Source organism: Cucumis melo, chromosome 11 (genome assembly GCF_025177605.1).
Source record: "Cucumis melo cultivar AY chromosome 11, USDA_Cmelo_AY_1.0, whole genome shotgun sequence".
Classification (NCBI taxonomy): Eukaryota; Viridiplantae; Streptophyta; class Magnoliopsida; order Cucurbitales; family Cucurbitaceae; genus Cucumis; species Cucumis melo.
The window spans coordinates 3858149-3873404 of NC_066867.1; the positions used below are offsets into that span (position 1 = coordinate 3858149).

General features: G+C 32.7%; 1 protein-coding gene across 2 annotated transcripts; it reads left to right on the top strand.

Annotated features, from left to right (window-relative positions):
* The first annotated feature begins 1818 nt into the window (after positions 1–1818).
* On the top strand, positions 1819–4430 carry LOC127144078 (uncharacterized). 2 transcript variants are annotated; one of them, XM_051079674.1, is made up of 6 exons: positions 1819–1987; positions 2876–2992; positions 3081–3337; positions 3428–3643; positions 3719–3910; positions 4019–4430. In XM_051079674.1, the coding sequence occupies exons 2-6, from the start codon at positions 2881–2883 to the stop codon at positions 4337–4339; spliced, it is 1098 nt and encodes a 365-aa protein (XP_050935631.1). In that variant the 5' UTR covers positions 1819–1987; positions 2876–2880; the 3' UTR covers positions 4340–4430. The 2 variants fall into 2 exon arrangements, with proteins under 2 accessions (XP_050935631.1, XP_050935630.1); XM_051079673.1 differs by having other exon boundaries at positions 1820–1987; positions 3992–4430.
* Positions 4431–15256: the final 10826 nt, after the last annotated feature.

Below are 15256 nucleotides of genomic sequence, written 5' to 3' on the forward strand. Positions count from 1 at the left end.
TAAGAAAAAAAAAAAGGAAAATTATCTATATATAAAAAGTGTCAACTTGTAAATAATGTCAACGTTTATTAACTTAGGATTCACAAGCTTGTCATTTTGATACAAGAGATTGAATATTTGAATGTATACTATTGAAGTTGGTCTCGAGTAAGTTCAAAAGAGGAAAAATGAATCTATGATAACACATAAATATGTGCGAATAATTTTTAAACATTATAATTAATTAATTTTTTAAGCTAAAATATTTGGGTTCAAGGAAAATATCAATAACGCTGTAAAGACAAATATAAGATGCTTATTAACTTTTTGATTTTGTTCGATTTAAAATTCCAAGAGTAAATATTTGTTTTGTTTGAGTAGTTTGATGTTTTTTTTTTTGTTTTTGTGTGAATTTTCTTGAATTTCAAAAGTTGATAATGAATTTGTTGTTTGTTATAGGTTATGGTTGTGCTTTCATCTCCCTCTTTCTTTATTGTATTTAGAATAGTTTGTTTGAATGACTTTGATGCTTTTTCTTCCTGAATTATGTTTGAGTTATATGTTGTTTTGTTTTGTTCAATTTTTTTATCCTTGTATGCTTGTATATTTTACTTATTTAATTATTTGTCATATTCAATGTCTGAAGGGTTTTCCTATACAAGATTTTGATGTTGAAATTGGATGATAATAGAAAATTTTGGTTGGTATATCTTTTACTTTTGTTTCAAAACATTTTTTTTATCTTTGATCGTCTAAGAATTTTTTGAAAATCAGACTATCAAATTTTCTAGATTCTGTCATAGGATTTCTTTATTGAAAACGATATAAGTTATTAAAAAACATTTACTATAAAACTGTTGATTTTTATGTTCTAAAACTCGTAAATATTAAATATATTCCATTGACCGTTATTAATAAAGTGTTTTATATTTATAATTTCGATAAGTGTTATTAATTATTAGTTTTATTTAATAACTTAAATCCAATAAACTAATATTCTAAGTTGTTTGATGAGTCTTGAACAATATGTAGAGACATACGGGGATCAATGTTCAAGATCAGTTTAAAGGGTCTATAGTATAGGGTTAAAGTTGGATACCTTATCCTAGTAACACTATAGATACGACTCACTTTGTATTTGATACAAATGCATTGATCTAACACATTCATGTATGCAACATGCAAGTGAGGATATCCTATGTAATAAGTTTGCATAAGACTGGACCACGAAATAGTAATCACTAGATGTAACTCCGTTAACTAGTTGGGGTTTCTATTTCATTAGGATGACCTAGGTAACTTAATCTTAATCTTGAGTATGTTATGAACTTCTATTCGCGAGGGATTGTCCTTTGATTTGTACGGGTGAATGTGGCCAGATTTTCGACTCAATATGCACTACAAGAAAATGGAGAATTCCCGACGCCGAAAAGCACGTCGGCATAAAGAACGTCGGGAATAAGGGCTTTCCCGACGCCCTCAACAACGCGTCGGGAGATGCGTCGGGAAAACCACCTTTCCCGACGCACCATGAAGGCGTCGGCAAAAATACATCGGGAAAAGAGGTTTTTCCCGACGCCGTGAATAGTGCGTCGGGAGCGGCGTCGGGGAAAACCCTTTTTTCCCGACGCAACATGAAGGCGTCGGCAAAAAGTAAATCGGGAAAAGGGGTTTTTTCCCGACGCCGTGAACAGTGCGTCGGGAGCGGCATCGGGAATAGGGGTTTTTCCCGACGCCGCGTTAAACGTCGGGAAAAGGGGTTTAATGAGCGTCGGGAATTCCCCTTTTCCCGACGCATTTTGAGGGATTTCCCGACGCCACGTCACTGCGTCGGGAAATCCCCTTTAAATTCGTTTCAGTTCTGTATTCACAGAACCGAAGCCGAGAGGAGAGGAGAAAAAGAAAGGAGAAGAAGAAGAACGTCGCCCGGCCGTGCTTTCCTTTTGTTCCGCCGCCGTCCGTCGCCGACCGCCTCGCCGTTGTTCCTCGTCGCCGTCTGCCACTTTAGGTAAGTGAAATATGTAAATTTATTTAGTTTTTTTAGGATTTTTTTTGATAAAAATTAGTTTAGGGTTTGTTTGTTTTTTTGTTTTTTTCTTTTTGTTTCAAAGTTAAAAAAATGTATGTATTATTGAAATTGTTTAAAGTTCTTTTTTGTTTTTGTTTTAGGTTTGCTTTAGTTAATTAGTTTTAGGATTAGTTTTAGAATTTAGATTTTGAAATCGTTTTAGGATATAGATTTTGAATTAGTTTTAGGTTTTAGTGTTGAATTTGAATTTGAAGTGGTTTTAGGATTTAAGATTGACGTTGAGATTGAAGTTGAAATTGAATTTGAGATTGATAAAAAATTTGAATGTGTAGAGATTTTTGAGGTTATATTGAATTGGGGGGGGGGGGGGTGTTTATTGAATTTGAGATTGTGATTTAGGATCTCCAATTACTTAGTCGTTTGAACTTTGAGAAATACCTAATAAACTTTTAATTTTGTGTTTATACAAAATGTTTAACATTCTTCAATCTTATATACGGATGGTTTTAATGGGTCTACTCAAAACATATTTCTTAAAACATGAGATTTATGAGAATGTGTTAGAATGCTAAGTTTCTGAAAATATTAGAGCAAAGAGATAATTTAAAGCAAAGCTAGATTTGAGACTTGCTTAATGCAAGAGTTTCTTTTTTCATAAGCATGCTAACTTAAGAAAGTTAAAGTTTTAGCATGAGATTTTTGAATATGCTTAAGTCTATACCGAGATGTCTTGATCTGATAGAAATTCTATGGGGAAGATTATCTTGTGTACAGTGGTCGTGTAATTATTATGAAATGGAATTACTACTTATCTGGGGAGAGGGAGGTTTAAGTTAAATTGAAAATGTTTGTTTTCTATGTCCATAGCCATTATGTCATATCGACCATCAAATTTTATGGAGACGGACGATATGTTCCTCCAGTTTGAGGACGATTTAGATAATAACATCGCGGGAGGGTCATCATCTGTGGGCGACAATACGGGTGAGTCTAAGAATTTTCTTCATTTTAACTTACAAATATTTCATGTTTTTTTTCTAACTTTATATGTTATTGTCTATTTATTGAGCAGAGTCTTCTTCTCAACAAACGACTCCGACTCCTAGGAGACGTGCGCAGTCTCGACTCTTGGAGTTAGAGCGCCACGTTGCAATAAATGGGCGCATTCCGATGACGATCGCCCCTGGAGCGGAGAAGCCTATTTCTCCACACGCCGTTCGCTTCAGCCAGGCGATAGGCGTGTGCGTGCGAAAGACATTTCCCGTCCGCTGTCTTAAGTGGACGGACGTTGGGAGAGAATACATTGAGGTCGTCAAGGGCGACCTCCAGGTAATTAAATGCACTACACATTTATATATGATTTCATTTGAAACATATCTAACTTTAGCCAATCTAATGTGTTATGTTTGTAATGTGCAGCGATTCTTTGTGCTTGATTTCAATGATCAAGCAATGAACAGGTTTGTTGAGCATCAGATGCTCACGACCTTTAAAGAGTTCCGGGCCGACTGTCATAAACATTTCAAAAAGTACAGCGACCCGGAGGAGGCTCGTGCCAACCCACCAAACGCATTGGTTGGACGTGATGAGGAATGGCACTTCCTCTGCGACCATTATATCAGCCGTGCATTCCAGGTATTTGTCATGATTAATTATGATAACAAGTTTTTATATGTATAAGAAATAAACAATATAATTATTTTAATGCAGGAGCAATCACGGACAAACAAGGCTGCTAGACAGAAGCAGCCTTACAATCATAGTAGCGGGTCCAAGTCGTTTCTACAACGACAGCATGAGCTCGCTGAAAGAAGAGGGCAGCCGGTCGATCGTGTGGAATTGTTCCGGGAAACACACGTTCGAGCTGGGACATTCGTGTCGCAAGCCGCCGAGGATGCGCATGTAAGTTATACCCTTATTAATTATCCACTTTTATTATATATTTTTGCGCGTTACCTAACATAATTTTTAAATTTGTTGCAGAATCAAATGCTGGAACTCCAATCCCAGCCTATCCCAGAGGGTAGTCAGCCACTCTCTGAGGATGAGATATGCGATCAGGTGTTGGGTAGACGACCAGGCTACTCAAAAGGCCTTGGTTGGGGACCCAAGCCGAAGGCCCGCAGAACGGCAAGTGCAAGCAGTTCGTCGACATCTTGTTCGCAGTCCACACAAAAAGAGATTGAATTACAAGCTAAACTTCATGAAGCTTTGGAACGGATTGAAGTACAAGATAGAAATCACCAAGCATTAGCTTCACAAGTGGAAGCTATGAAAAAGATGATTGAAGACCTAACTCGTGCACAACAGGGACCACCACATGATCCCTAGCTTCATTATGTTTATGTTTTTTCTATATTGAGAACTATATTTTGTTGTAGTCAACTTATTCGTATTATTAATTTTAATTCTATTTTTTTAATTTGTGTTTGTATATTTATTAATTTATTTTAATTTAATCCAAAACGTCGCGAAATTTTTTTGAGCAATCCGAACATCATTGTGAATGTTTGAGCAAAATATTATAAGGAAAAAAGTAAAAATAAAATATTTTTAAAAATATATAAAAAAAATATTTCCCGACGTTCATTACGTCGGGAAAAAAACGTCGGAAAACAGGTTTTCCCGACGCCGGAATATGCGTCGGCATGACGGCGTCGGGAATAAGGTTTTCCCGACGCCGTCATGCCGACGCATATTCCGGCGTCGGGAAAACCTTTCCCGACGCTGCTTTGGTACGGCGTCGGGAAAGCCTCTCGCGACGCATTTCTCCCGACGTGCTTCCCGACGCCGTTTTGTACGTCGGGATATCCTTTTCCGACGTACTTTGCATTTTCGCCGACGTATTTGTGCGTCGGGAGTGCCCCCGTTTCTTGTAGTGATGCTTATCATTTTGGAGACAACCGAGTGGGGAGCTGGAAACATAATCACACAAGATGGAATTCACTCCTTCCCGACTCTAGGGTAAGCAGATAAGTGTTCCCTTAAATGGTGTCTCCAGGACTTGAACAAAGGGTTCTACCCTCTCTATGACACCAGAGGAGTTTCTATTTAATAGTTGGACCATAAACAGGCTGTTCATTAGAAGAGCACTGGTATTTAAGGACTAGAATTAACCTAGGGGTAAAACGGTAATTTGACCTAGCTGGTGTTATGAATACTTGTGAAGGACTAACTTACTGGTATTGATTTATATCCGTGAACAAAAAAATATATCTACAGTGAGAAGAGTTCAGGTGTGAGACTTTTGGTGGAGTGTACACACAGTTAACGAATATTGATTAATGTGGTTAATGAGTTTAGCAAATTAATCTCATATCGTTGTTTGTAGCTTCTGATCTATAGGTTCATTTGGTCCTCTTCCTAGCTCGTAAAGAGTAATGAGATTTAATTTTATTGGTTGTAATTTGAAATATTCAAATTTACTTTAGAAATTAACATAATGTAGGGTGATACATTATAATATAAAGTTTATATTTTAATTAAACTTTATTATATAAATTTAATTTTAGATATGATTCAAAATTAATTTATGAGCTAATAAAATATTTGAATAAGTTCAAATATTAATTTTATGTGAATTAGATTCATGTTAAAACTATAGGTTAAAATTTAATGTGTATATGATACATATTAAAACTATAGGTTATGAGAGAAATTTATATTTGAATATGATTCAAATTTGGATTAAATTAAATATCATATATTTAATTTAGCAATCAATTAATTGGAGAATTAATTAATTGTTTAGTTTAATTTGATTTAATTAAATTAATTAAATTAAAAATACATATACGAGAGATATTCATTTAAATCATATTTAAATGAAATATTAATTAAATATAGTTTAATTAATTATTAAATTAATTAATTATTTTAACATATGTTAATTTAATATTAATTTATTAAATTAATAGGGAACGTGGATTGTTTTTCCACATTCCCATATATTCTCTTAACTTCCCACTTCTTCCGTCTGAAGAAGAGGAAAAAATTTTTGTGTAACAAAATAGAAGAGATAAACGCTAAAATTCTCTTTGGAAAAGAAAATTTTTTTCTAAAAAGAAATTCCCTCATTGGTTCCTACAAACCAAATCTCAGTCAGAGAATAAGAAGGTTTGCAAGTGGTGGTATCTCTCAATTTTTAGTTTTATTACTACAGACGTCAACGATAGTAAATTTTCAATTTTCTGTATTTCTCTGTTATTCATTTTTTCAAAACATGCTTAGCCATAAATAAGGTTTTGCCACTGTATTGATATTTTTTAGGATTCCAATTAAAATTAAGTTACGGTCTCTGTTAATTCTTCCACTGCATAGGACTTTCATCCCTTCAAACACCTTTTTAACTAATAGATTAATCTTTTTAATGTTTCAAAACACAAAATTTTAATTGGTTTAGAAGACGTTTTACGAAAGACTTTTAAAGTTAAATAAATTTGCATTAAAATGATTTTTTAAAAATTTGAGAAAACTTTAATTAAAAATCAAATTATAGTTAAAAGATGAACAATATAAAAAAAAAACACAATTAAAGATGCATCATAATAAATTAAGTAAAAAATTAAGATTGTAATTAAAAATATTGGGAAATCGATCTTAGACTCGAGATAATTTTAAATTTTATAGTCGAATATTTTTTTTAAAGAAAACAATAAAGATCAATAAATTTATCCAAATAAGTTTATAACATATAATAGGGACATTTGAAATAATAACCTAACAAACATATTTGAGAAGGAAAATAATTTTTTAAAGAAAACATTTAATGAGGAAAAATAAAAGGTAAATGAAGTACAAATAAAATAATTTCTCTCCTTCATTTGTTCTCTTCTTTCTTCCTAACACATTTTTTCAGCACTCAAACTTTTTCAACTCTCTTCTTTTTTTTTTTTCCTTTCTCAAAACAGATTTAAGAAAAAGCTCCTTTCTTCAAAGTAACACTGCCTCTCTTCTTTCTTTTTTTTCTTTATACATACTTAACTTTTTCTAAAAAATATATATATATATATATATAAAACAGAAGAAAATGAATAAAATTAAAACTAACTAATAAAAAAAATGACAGTAGATCTAGTAATGCATATCAAAATAGATAAAAGAACATGTAGTGATAAAAAGAAAATACAAAAAGGAAGGAAACAATAATAGCCAAAACTTGAAGTTTGTTCGTTATTTGAGGTGCAAATCCATGGGACAAGTGCCGTAGCTACCAAATTTCCAACCTCCAAAGAAACTATACCTCCTTCAATTATGGATTTTCGGATTTTGGCTAACATCTTATGAGTTCAACTTTCTTTGTGGTGTGTCGATGGGTAGAAAACTCACTTTTTTTATCTCTCTCTCTCTTTTTTTTTTTTTTTTTTTTTTTTTTTTATGTAAAAATCTCTCTTTTTCTACCTAAGTTTATGTTTGTGTGTGTGGGGCTCTCTTAGAGTTTTGTATGGTAATGTCATAGAATCCCTCAAATGTCATAAGTTGTCTTAGTGGCGTTTTTTTACCTTTAGTAACATATTTTGTGCGTTAGTGAAAAGTGATCTTGCTTGTAGTGCATTCTTATAGTACATATTCACAAGTAGGAGTAAGATGATGAACCTTACAAATAGCCTCACATTAGCAACTTTTAGAAGTAAGCAATTTCCTCAATGCTTGGTCAAGTTGAATCTTTCATGTATACTAACTTAGGTATCTAAGTATATTTCGCTTCGTAGCATACCGATACAAGTACTCTTATACCAATCAACCACCAACATTGCGTTTGAAATAAAATGGGTCAAAGGAGCACTCTAGCTAGGCTCGCCTATGAGTTTTTCATGCAAAAGGATTAGGATAATTTGGTAAATTCATATCAATTTGATTTTCTACACTTATATATATATATAAATGGAAGATTCTAAAAATAATATAATTGTTCAAAACAAATGATAAAAATAGGATCATTGGTGAATTTATTTTGAAAATAACGTGAGAATATAAATAAACGACAAAACTAGGGCAAAGTGAAAAATATTGAAAAGCATAAGTGTGAAAATCGTGGACCTGAACATGATACCACGTCTCACCCCTACTGCCACTAGAAAGGAACTCGTGGACCTGGTCCACGATTTCCATATAGGATGCATAAAATCTGTTACCAATCATGTTTCAAAGGTATCATTAGCTTAAATGGTTTTTTGTCATCAATATGGACACGACCCCATCGTTTTTTTTTTCTAGCAACTTAGTGTAGATTTCACTTAATATATATACTTTTCAAAATATAATTTGATCAATAATTTGTGTTTTACTGCATGTTTTAGATTTTATAAATATAAATAAAAGAAAAATTAAGTACTCTAAGCAATAATTAAAATTTTAAATTATTAAAAAAATGATTGTTAAACATTGAAATCGCCCTTTTTCTTATAAAAGTTTGTTTTTAATTTTTTTAACTTAAAAGTCAAAACAACTTTTAAGTTTAAACAAATATATTTCACAATATTTTTTTTTAAAATTATTTTAAATTTTAAATATTGTTTATGCAGTACTTTCCTTTTCTTTTTGGGTTTATAAAACATTAAAAACATGTAGCTTTTTTTTTTTTTTTTTCTGTTTTAATATATAACTTATATATCTTTAAGTTTAAACTCTATAATTTTAAATGTTTAACAATAATTTTTTTTAATAATTTAAAATTTTAAATATTGCTTGTAGAGTAATTATTTTTCTTCTATATTTATAAAACATTAAAAACATGTGGTAAACACACCTAATAACAAAAATTATTAATCAAACTATATTGAAAGCTCTACAAATTGCAATAAAAAAGAAAGAAAAAACTGGTGCTTAAAGGAATAGGTTGGGACACTCACCATGTTGATGATAAAAAACCACTAAACCAATGATACCTTTAAAACGTATTTGGTAATAAAATTCATAAATTCTATGTGGAACTCATCGATCATATCCACAAGTTCAAAAAATCGTAGACTTGGTTCATGAGTTTTTTCTACTGATGTGGTAGTAGAGGTAAAATATGATGCCATGTGGGAGGAAATTGTTGGCCTTGACACCTATTTTTGTCAAGAAAAACATCTTCTACACTAATTTTGTCTTTATTTATTAAATTAATATTATTTTTATAAAAAAATTCATATAAATGAAGTTGTAGTATTTGTATTGTTCTATTTAAAATGCATTATTATTAAGTATTATGAAGAAGAAAAATTATAAATGAAAATGTATTTAAAATGTGAAAGTTGAAATTTCTATTTTAGTTTAATTAAAGAAAAAAAAAGTTCAATTCTTAAATATTTTAAATTGAGAATGAAAAAAAAAATGTTTTTTTTCCATTCAAAACTATGGTTAGTATCGTCGTGCAGTTAGGTGTTTAAGAATACATGTATTTAAAAGATGGTTAAGAAAAATTTTAGAGGGCGTTTGAACCCAAACTATGAGGGAGTGGAATAGGTTAATTATGTTAACTCACTTTATGTTTGGGGTCTGGATCGTAGAAAACCTAAGTTTTCCATTGTTAATCCTTACTTTCTCCCTTTTTTACTATTCTCCGATCATTCTCATTTATTCGTTGATCCTTTTCAAAATTTCAAGACATGGACTGCAGCTCCAACGTGTCATTTTCCACTTTCCTCCATTTTACCATCTTCTTTCCTCTCTTTTCTTTAATTTATTTCTTTATAATACCCTTTCTTTTTTCTGCTTCATTTATTTTCCTTCGTTTTCTCTTTCATTCTTTTTTTTTTTCTTCATTTTTTCTTCCTAAAATATATGTTTAAAGTTTATTATAAAATTTTTTCACTTCCTATATATACACTATAATTGTTTTTTCGTTGTTTACTCATATATTCAATAACTTTTCTCTTTGCGTTCTTTTTTTATTTGTTTTAGTATAATAATTTTAATAATAATATCATTTTGTAATTATATATTTTCCATTACATGTGCACGTCAAAAATAAATTAGTGAAAACTAACGATTCAACCTAAATTTATGAAATGAATGTCGTAATTAAGAAAATAAAAGAAATTAATTTGAAGCAAAATTTTGTATTTTATGAAAAATATGTATGCATGGTATTTTATGAAAAATATATATGCATGAAAAAAAAAAGATTAGTGCAAAAGGAAGATAGAAGATTAATTTATGATATGAATGTCGTAATTTAAAAAAAAAAATCATTTGATGTACCATATATATGCATACAAAAAACAGTGGTGAAAAGTAAGATTTCATAATAGCAATTTTAATTTATGAAATGAATGCCGTAATTAAGATTAAGGAAAATGTTTTTAAGAAAAATATTGCATTTTCATGACAAATATATATTCATGGAAAAAAAGATTAGTAGAAACGCAAGATCAAAATTTAAATTATTGTTAGAAACGTTGTAGTTAGAAACTTACTTAATTTGATGTACAATATATATGCATGAAAAAAAAAATATCATAAAACATCACGATTGATGCTAAATTTATTGAACGAATATCATAATCAAAATTATTTAATAAAATCAATTTATGAAAATTATGAATTGGATCTATAATATATATTTTAGAAAAACATTGTGAAAAACCTAGTTTCTAGTAGTCTGCACTCCAAACACAATTTACAATAACATAGATTATGATAATTTGCACCATAAACGCATACTATCATAACAGATTATAATAGTCTGCGCCCCAAACACAAACTATCATAACATAGACTATAATAGTCTGCACCTCAAACGCAAATTATCATAATACTAGGACTATCATAAATCACCTTTCGCCCCAAACTTCCCCTTAATATATACATTTGAACTTTGGTGATTGTATCAATTTAAGCTTTAAACTAATCATTGTTTCAATTTAAACCGCAAACTAATAATCATATCAATTTAGACCTTAAACTTTTACAAGTATATCAATTTAGACCCGACACTTACATAAATATATTAATTTTAAACCCTTCATTATGTTTTACTTGGACAAACTCATGTTAGTTGAGGATTTAAATTAATACTATACGAAAGTTCATGGTTTAAATTAATATATTCGTTAGAGTTTGAGTTTTAAATCGATATTTGTCCAAATTATAATAATGTAATTTTTTTTTTTTTAAAAAAAAAGATGATACATGAGTTTTGTGGCCCAATTTTCCAATCATATTCTATTGTTCATTCTTAATTAGAGGATGAAAAATTATTAAAAAATACAACAATGTATTATAGCTTTTTCTAAAATAAAAAGGTTAAATACAAAGTATACTGTTTTTTTTTTCTCTCTCTCTTAAAGAGATATTTATAGATAGATAATTGGTAATGGAAAAATGTGCAAAGTGCAAAGTCAAATACAGTTGCAGCTGAGTTAATGGCTAAGTTGACATTTCAATGTTTTTCCATATCCAATTCAAAGTTGATTTAATTAGTTGAGTAGACATAAATATACTTCAATTACATGTGAACATATCAATTTATGTATAATGTAAACTCTAAGGGTGCGTTTGGGGGAAGGGTTGATTTAGGGAAGGGTTAGTGTTAAGATAAAACTAGTGTTAAGTTAAACCTAGTTTTATCATAACCCTTGTTTGGGGGAAGGGTTTAAAAAGGTAGTTTTATGATAATGTGTTTGGGGGAAGGGTTAGGTGGGTAGTTTTATGGGAATTTTATGATAAAATGTGTTTGGGGGAAGGGTTAGGTGGGTAGGTTTATGTGGATTTTGTGATAAATTTTATTTGGGAAAATTGTTAAATGGGTTGGGTTAATTAATTTTTTATGTGGTATAATATTTTTAAATTCAATTGTAAATATCATAAAAAAAATTATTGCATATTTTTTTACGAAATCCTCGAATCTGTATTATTCTCCTATTTTATTTGTTGTATGTGTAATGTTATTAAATTAATATATACAGTTTGCCAAATTAAAATTAATTTCTGAACATATTGTGATAAATTTATTACAATTAATTTCTTATAAAGATAAAAAAATTATTCAATATTTCTAATGGGCGATAGCGAAGTCATCCAATTTTAAACCTATATAAATAGCCGTTATAACGCTTTTCGAAAATTGTGACTAGTTTCTTTCATTTAAAATAAACATTAGGAATGAATAAAAGAAGTTCTTGACAATACAAAATGCATAAACCATCAAATACATGATACAGAAAAAAACGTAACTAAATAATAAGCAACACAGGTCACTACAAACAGAAACTATCTCTCTATGTCTCGTAGGAGGACTCTACAGAAGCCCTCCCTTTCATCCTCAGGCATGAGTACGAAACCCCGGAGGTCGTCCATACGAGACAAAAGATGCCTTTGCAATAACGCCCTATCCAAACTCGTAAGTTCTGGCATCTCACGCAATATGCGGAAAAATTCCGTGCGCACGTGGTTGTCATTTGCAAGGTTGCGTGCTGGCCACTCCGCAATCTCCCTGAGTTGCTCGTTTGTTTGGTCGAGCGCCAGATGTATTCCTTCAAGCTCGAAGTCTCGCTGACTTCCCCTCTTCCTCTTCGATCCACTTGATCCGGTCCTACCCTCTGAAGCGCGAGAAGGTCGGGATGCACGTACATCGTCCTGCGAGATGTCAACTCCCTGGCTGTACACGGGCGGGAAGTCCTTGTTTCCATCCCCCATATCAAATCTGTCATATCCGCCACCTGGCTCGTTAGACCCCACGTCCGTGAATGTCTCAGCGAACCGACTGGTCGCCCTATCGCGACCAAATACATATGTCAGCTCGTCGTAATACGGGAATGGTTTGTTCAGGAGTCCTTTCGCTGCAGGATGCGACTGCGGGCAGAAAAAAAAATATAACGTATGAGTACTAATTTAAAAATTGTTTACTAAATGTAAATTGTGAACGTTGTGTGACGTTTAAATTATATTCCATACCCTAACCCAATTATCGAATAATTCCTTCTCCGCAACGATGCATTTCTCTTCATCGTTCCACCCAAAGCCACTACACGCTGGGCCCCGCATTTCGGCAATGGCCTGGAACGTTCGCTTCAGTGTCTTGATCCTACAATCAATTACAGTTGTTGCTCGTACCTGACATCCAGGTAGTTTCTCTGCCATCATGCGTACCAACTGCGCAAGGTATCCTGGGCGGAATGTACCATTATCTGATTTCCAGCCCCCCATTGACACTAGCTCCATTAAACATTCGACAAGAGTCCCCTCCTCCTCCCTCGTCCAAACATGTCTCGGTGCACGATTTGAGGTTGACATACTGAGAATCAGAAATTAGAAAAAATACATGCAGTACATAAGTAATTTCACCATTAAACTCCAAAGTAAAATAGGCATGATACAAATTATGGCACGCGTACAATACATATGCAACAGGCCATATTAGTTTTTACAGTACATGTTAGACATGATAGAATTGCGACGAAGTCATAAAAAACTTGTTATCTAAATTTGTCTTAGTTAAGCGTTACGGAACTGCCAATCGGTGAACATCGATGCGGCTAGGTTGTCGCGCCACTGAGACCACTCGTTTGTTGTCTCAATGTACTGAATGTCTTCTGAAGCGGTAGTCGTTGCGTACGTGGAGTCTCCCTCGTCCTCGTCCTCAACGTCGTCGCAATATGTCATTTCCCTGTTGATCAAATTGTGAAGCAACGCACATGCTAGAATGGTGCGACACTGGACTTGCAGGGGATAATACGACTTTCCACGAAGAATGGCCCAACGACCCTTTAGAACACCGAACGCGCGCTCAATAACATTCCTTGCGGAGGAGTGCTTCATGTTGAAGTACTCCTTTGCATTTGTTGGCGCATTTGCAGCACCACGCCACTCTTGCAAATGGTACCGCTGGCCTCTGTACGGGGCGAGAAACCCCTCCGCGTTTGGATATCCAGCATCGCACAGATAATAATATCCTGTTATTAAATGGTTTGTTTATGAACTTTAAATAGGTAAGTAGGAAGCGACGGTGTTTTATTATAAACATGATATACCCTTTGGCACTTGTAGTCCATTTTCTCGTGAAATCGCATCACGTAGGATCCGCGAGTCTGCTGCAGATCATTCCCAACCGGCGAGGACATAAACGAAATCCCCTTTCGTGTCACAGACCCCAAGAACGTTTGTGGCAATTTCCCCCTTACGCGTTCTGAAAGTAGGCCGATCTCCTGCGGGGACGTTCACCTTTATGTACGTCCCGTCTAACGCGCCAAGGCAGTTCTGCAGGTTGAAAGGAACACAATGAATTAACTGCGATTTACCTAAAGGTCAATTATAGTGAACTTCTAGGATGCCCACCTCGAAACACTTCCAACGTTGATCATTGCAGTTACTTGTTACCGGAACAGGTCTCTTTATCAACTCCTCGTACAGTCGAAGAACAGCCAACAATACGATGTTGAAATGTCGAGATACTGTCTCACCGGAGCGTACAAATTCTCGTTGTATGACGCGGTTCTTCACGTCATGAGCGAGGACGTGCAAGAACATTGCTACCATTTCCTCAACATCGACAATTTCAGTTGAAGAAAGACCAGCGACATTTCTAAGTAAATGGCATAGAATTGCGAATGTTCGCCTATCCATCCGCGTGCTTTGCCGACACACATGATCTGACTCGTGTATCATGCGAAAGTAAGCAAGCTCCCTAATTCTATGGCGTGTATCGGGCGGTGTATGTGGGAGACGCTTATTGTTGTTCATTAATAGCTCCAACGTTAGTAAAATCTGACGTTGGGCCAACGTGAATGCAGTTAGAACTCCAATAAGTGTTTGTTCATCCATTACAATGTATGTAAAGTTCCCTAAAAACATGTACTATTTAAAATTAGTACAATATCGATATATTGTAAAAAGATATGTAAACTTAGTAATATCCCTATTTAGTAAAACTATAAACATAGAACAAAAAAATTTGATTATTTGAACAATTGAAATCCGAACAATAAAGAAGGTTATTTCAACAATTTTTACAATCTATTTTAGTTGTAAAATAAGTATTTTAAAAATAGAAATGAAATTTCTTGGAAAAAAAATTGAACGAAACATAAATAAGGTAAAAATAAAATAAAAAAGTATGTGGTGAAAACATATTAATAACTTTGTGGTTAAAATACAATTTCATACAAATGTGTGAGAATAAAATAACTTTATAAAAAGTTGAAGTTTCATTAGTTTTAAATTAAATATAAAAATTGGTATTAAAATGAGGCTTAAGAACATTAGAATCGAGAATGGGAAAAAAGTTTGAAAATCACCAACATTTTTTCTTTCTTTAACGTCACA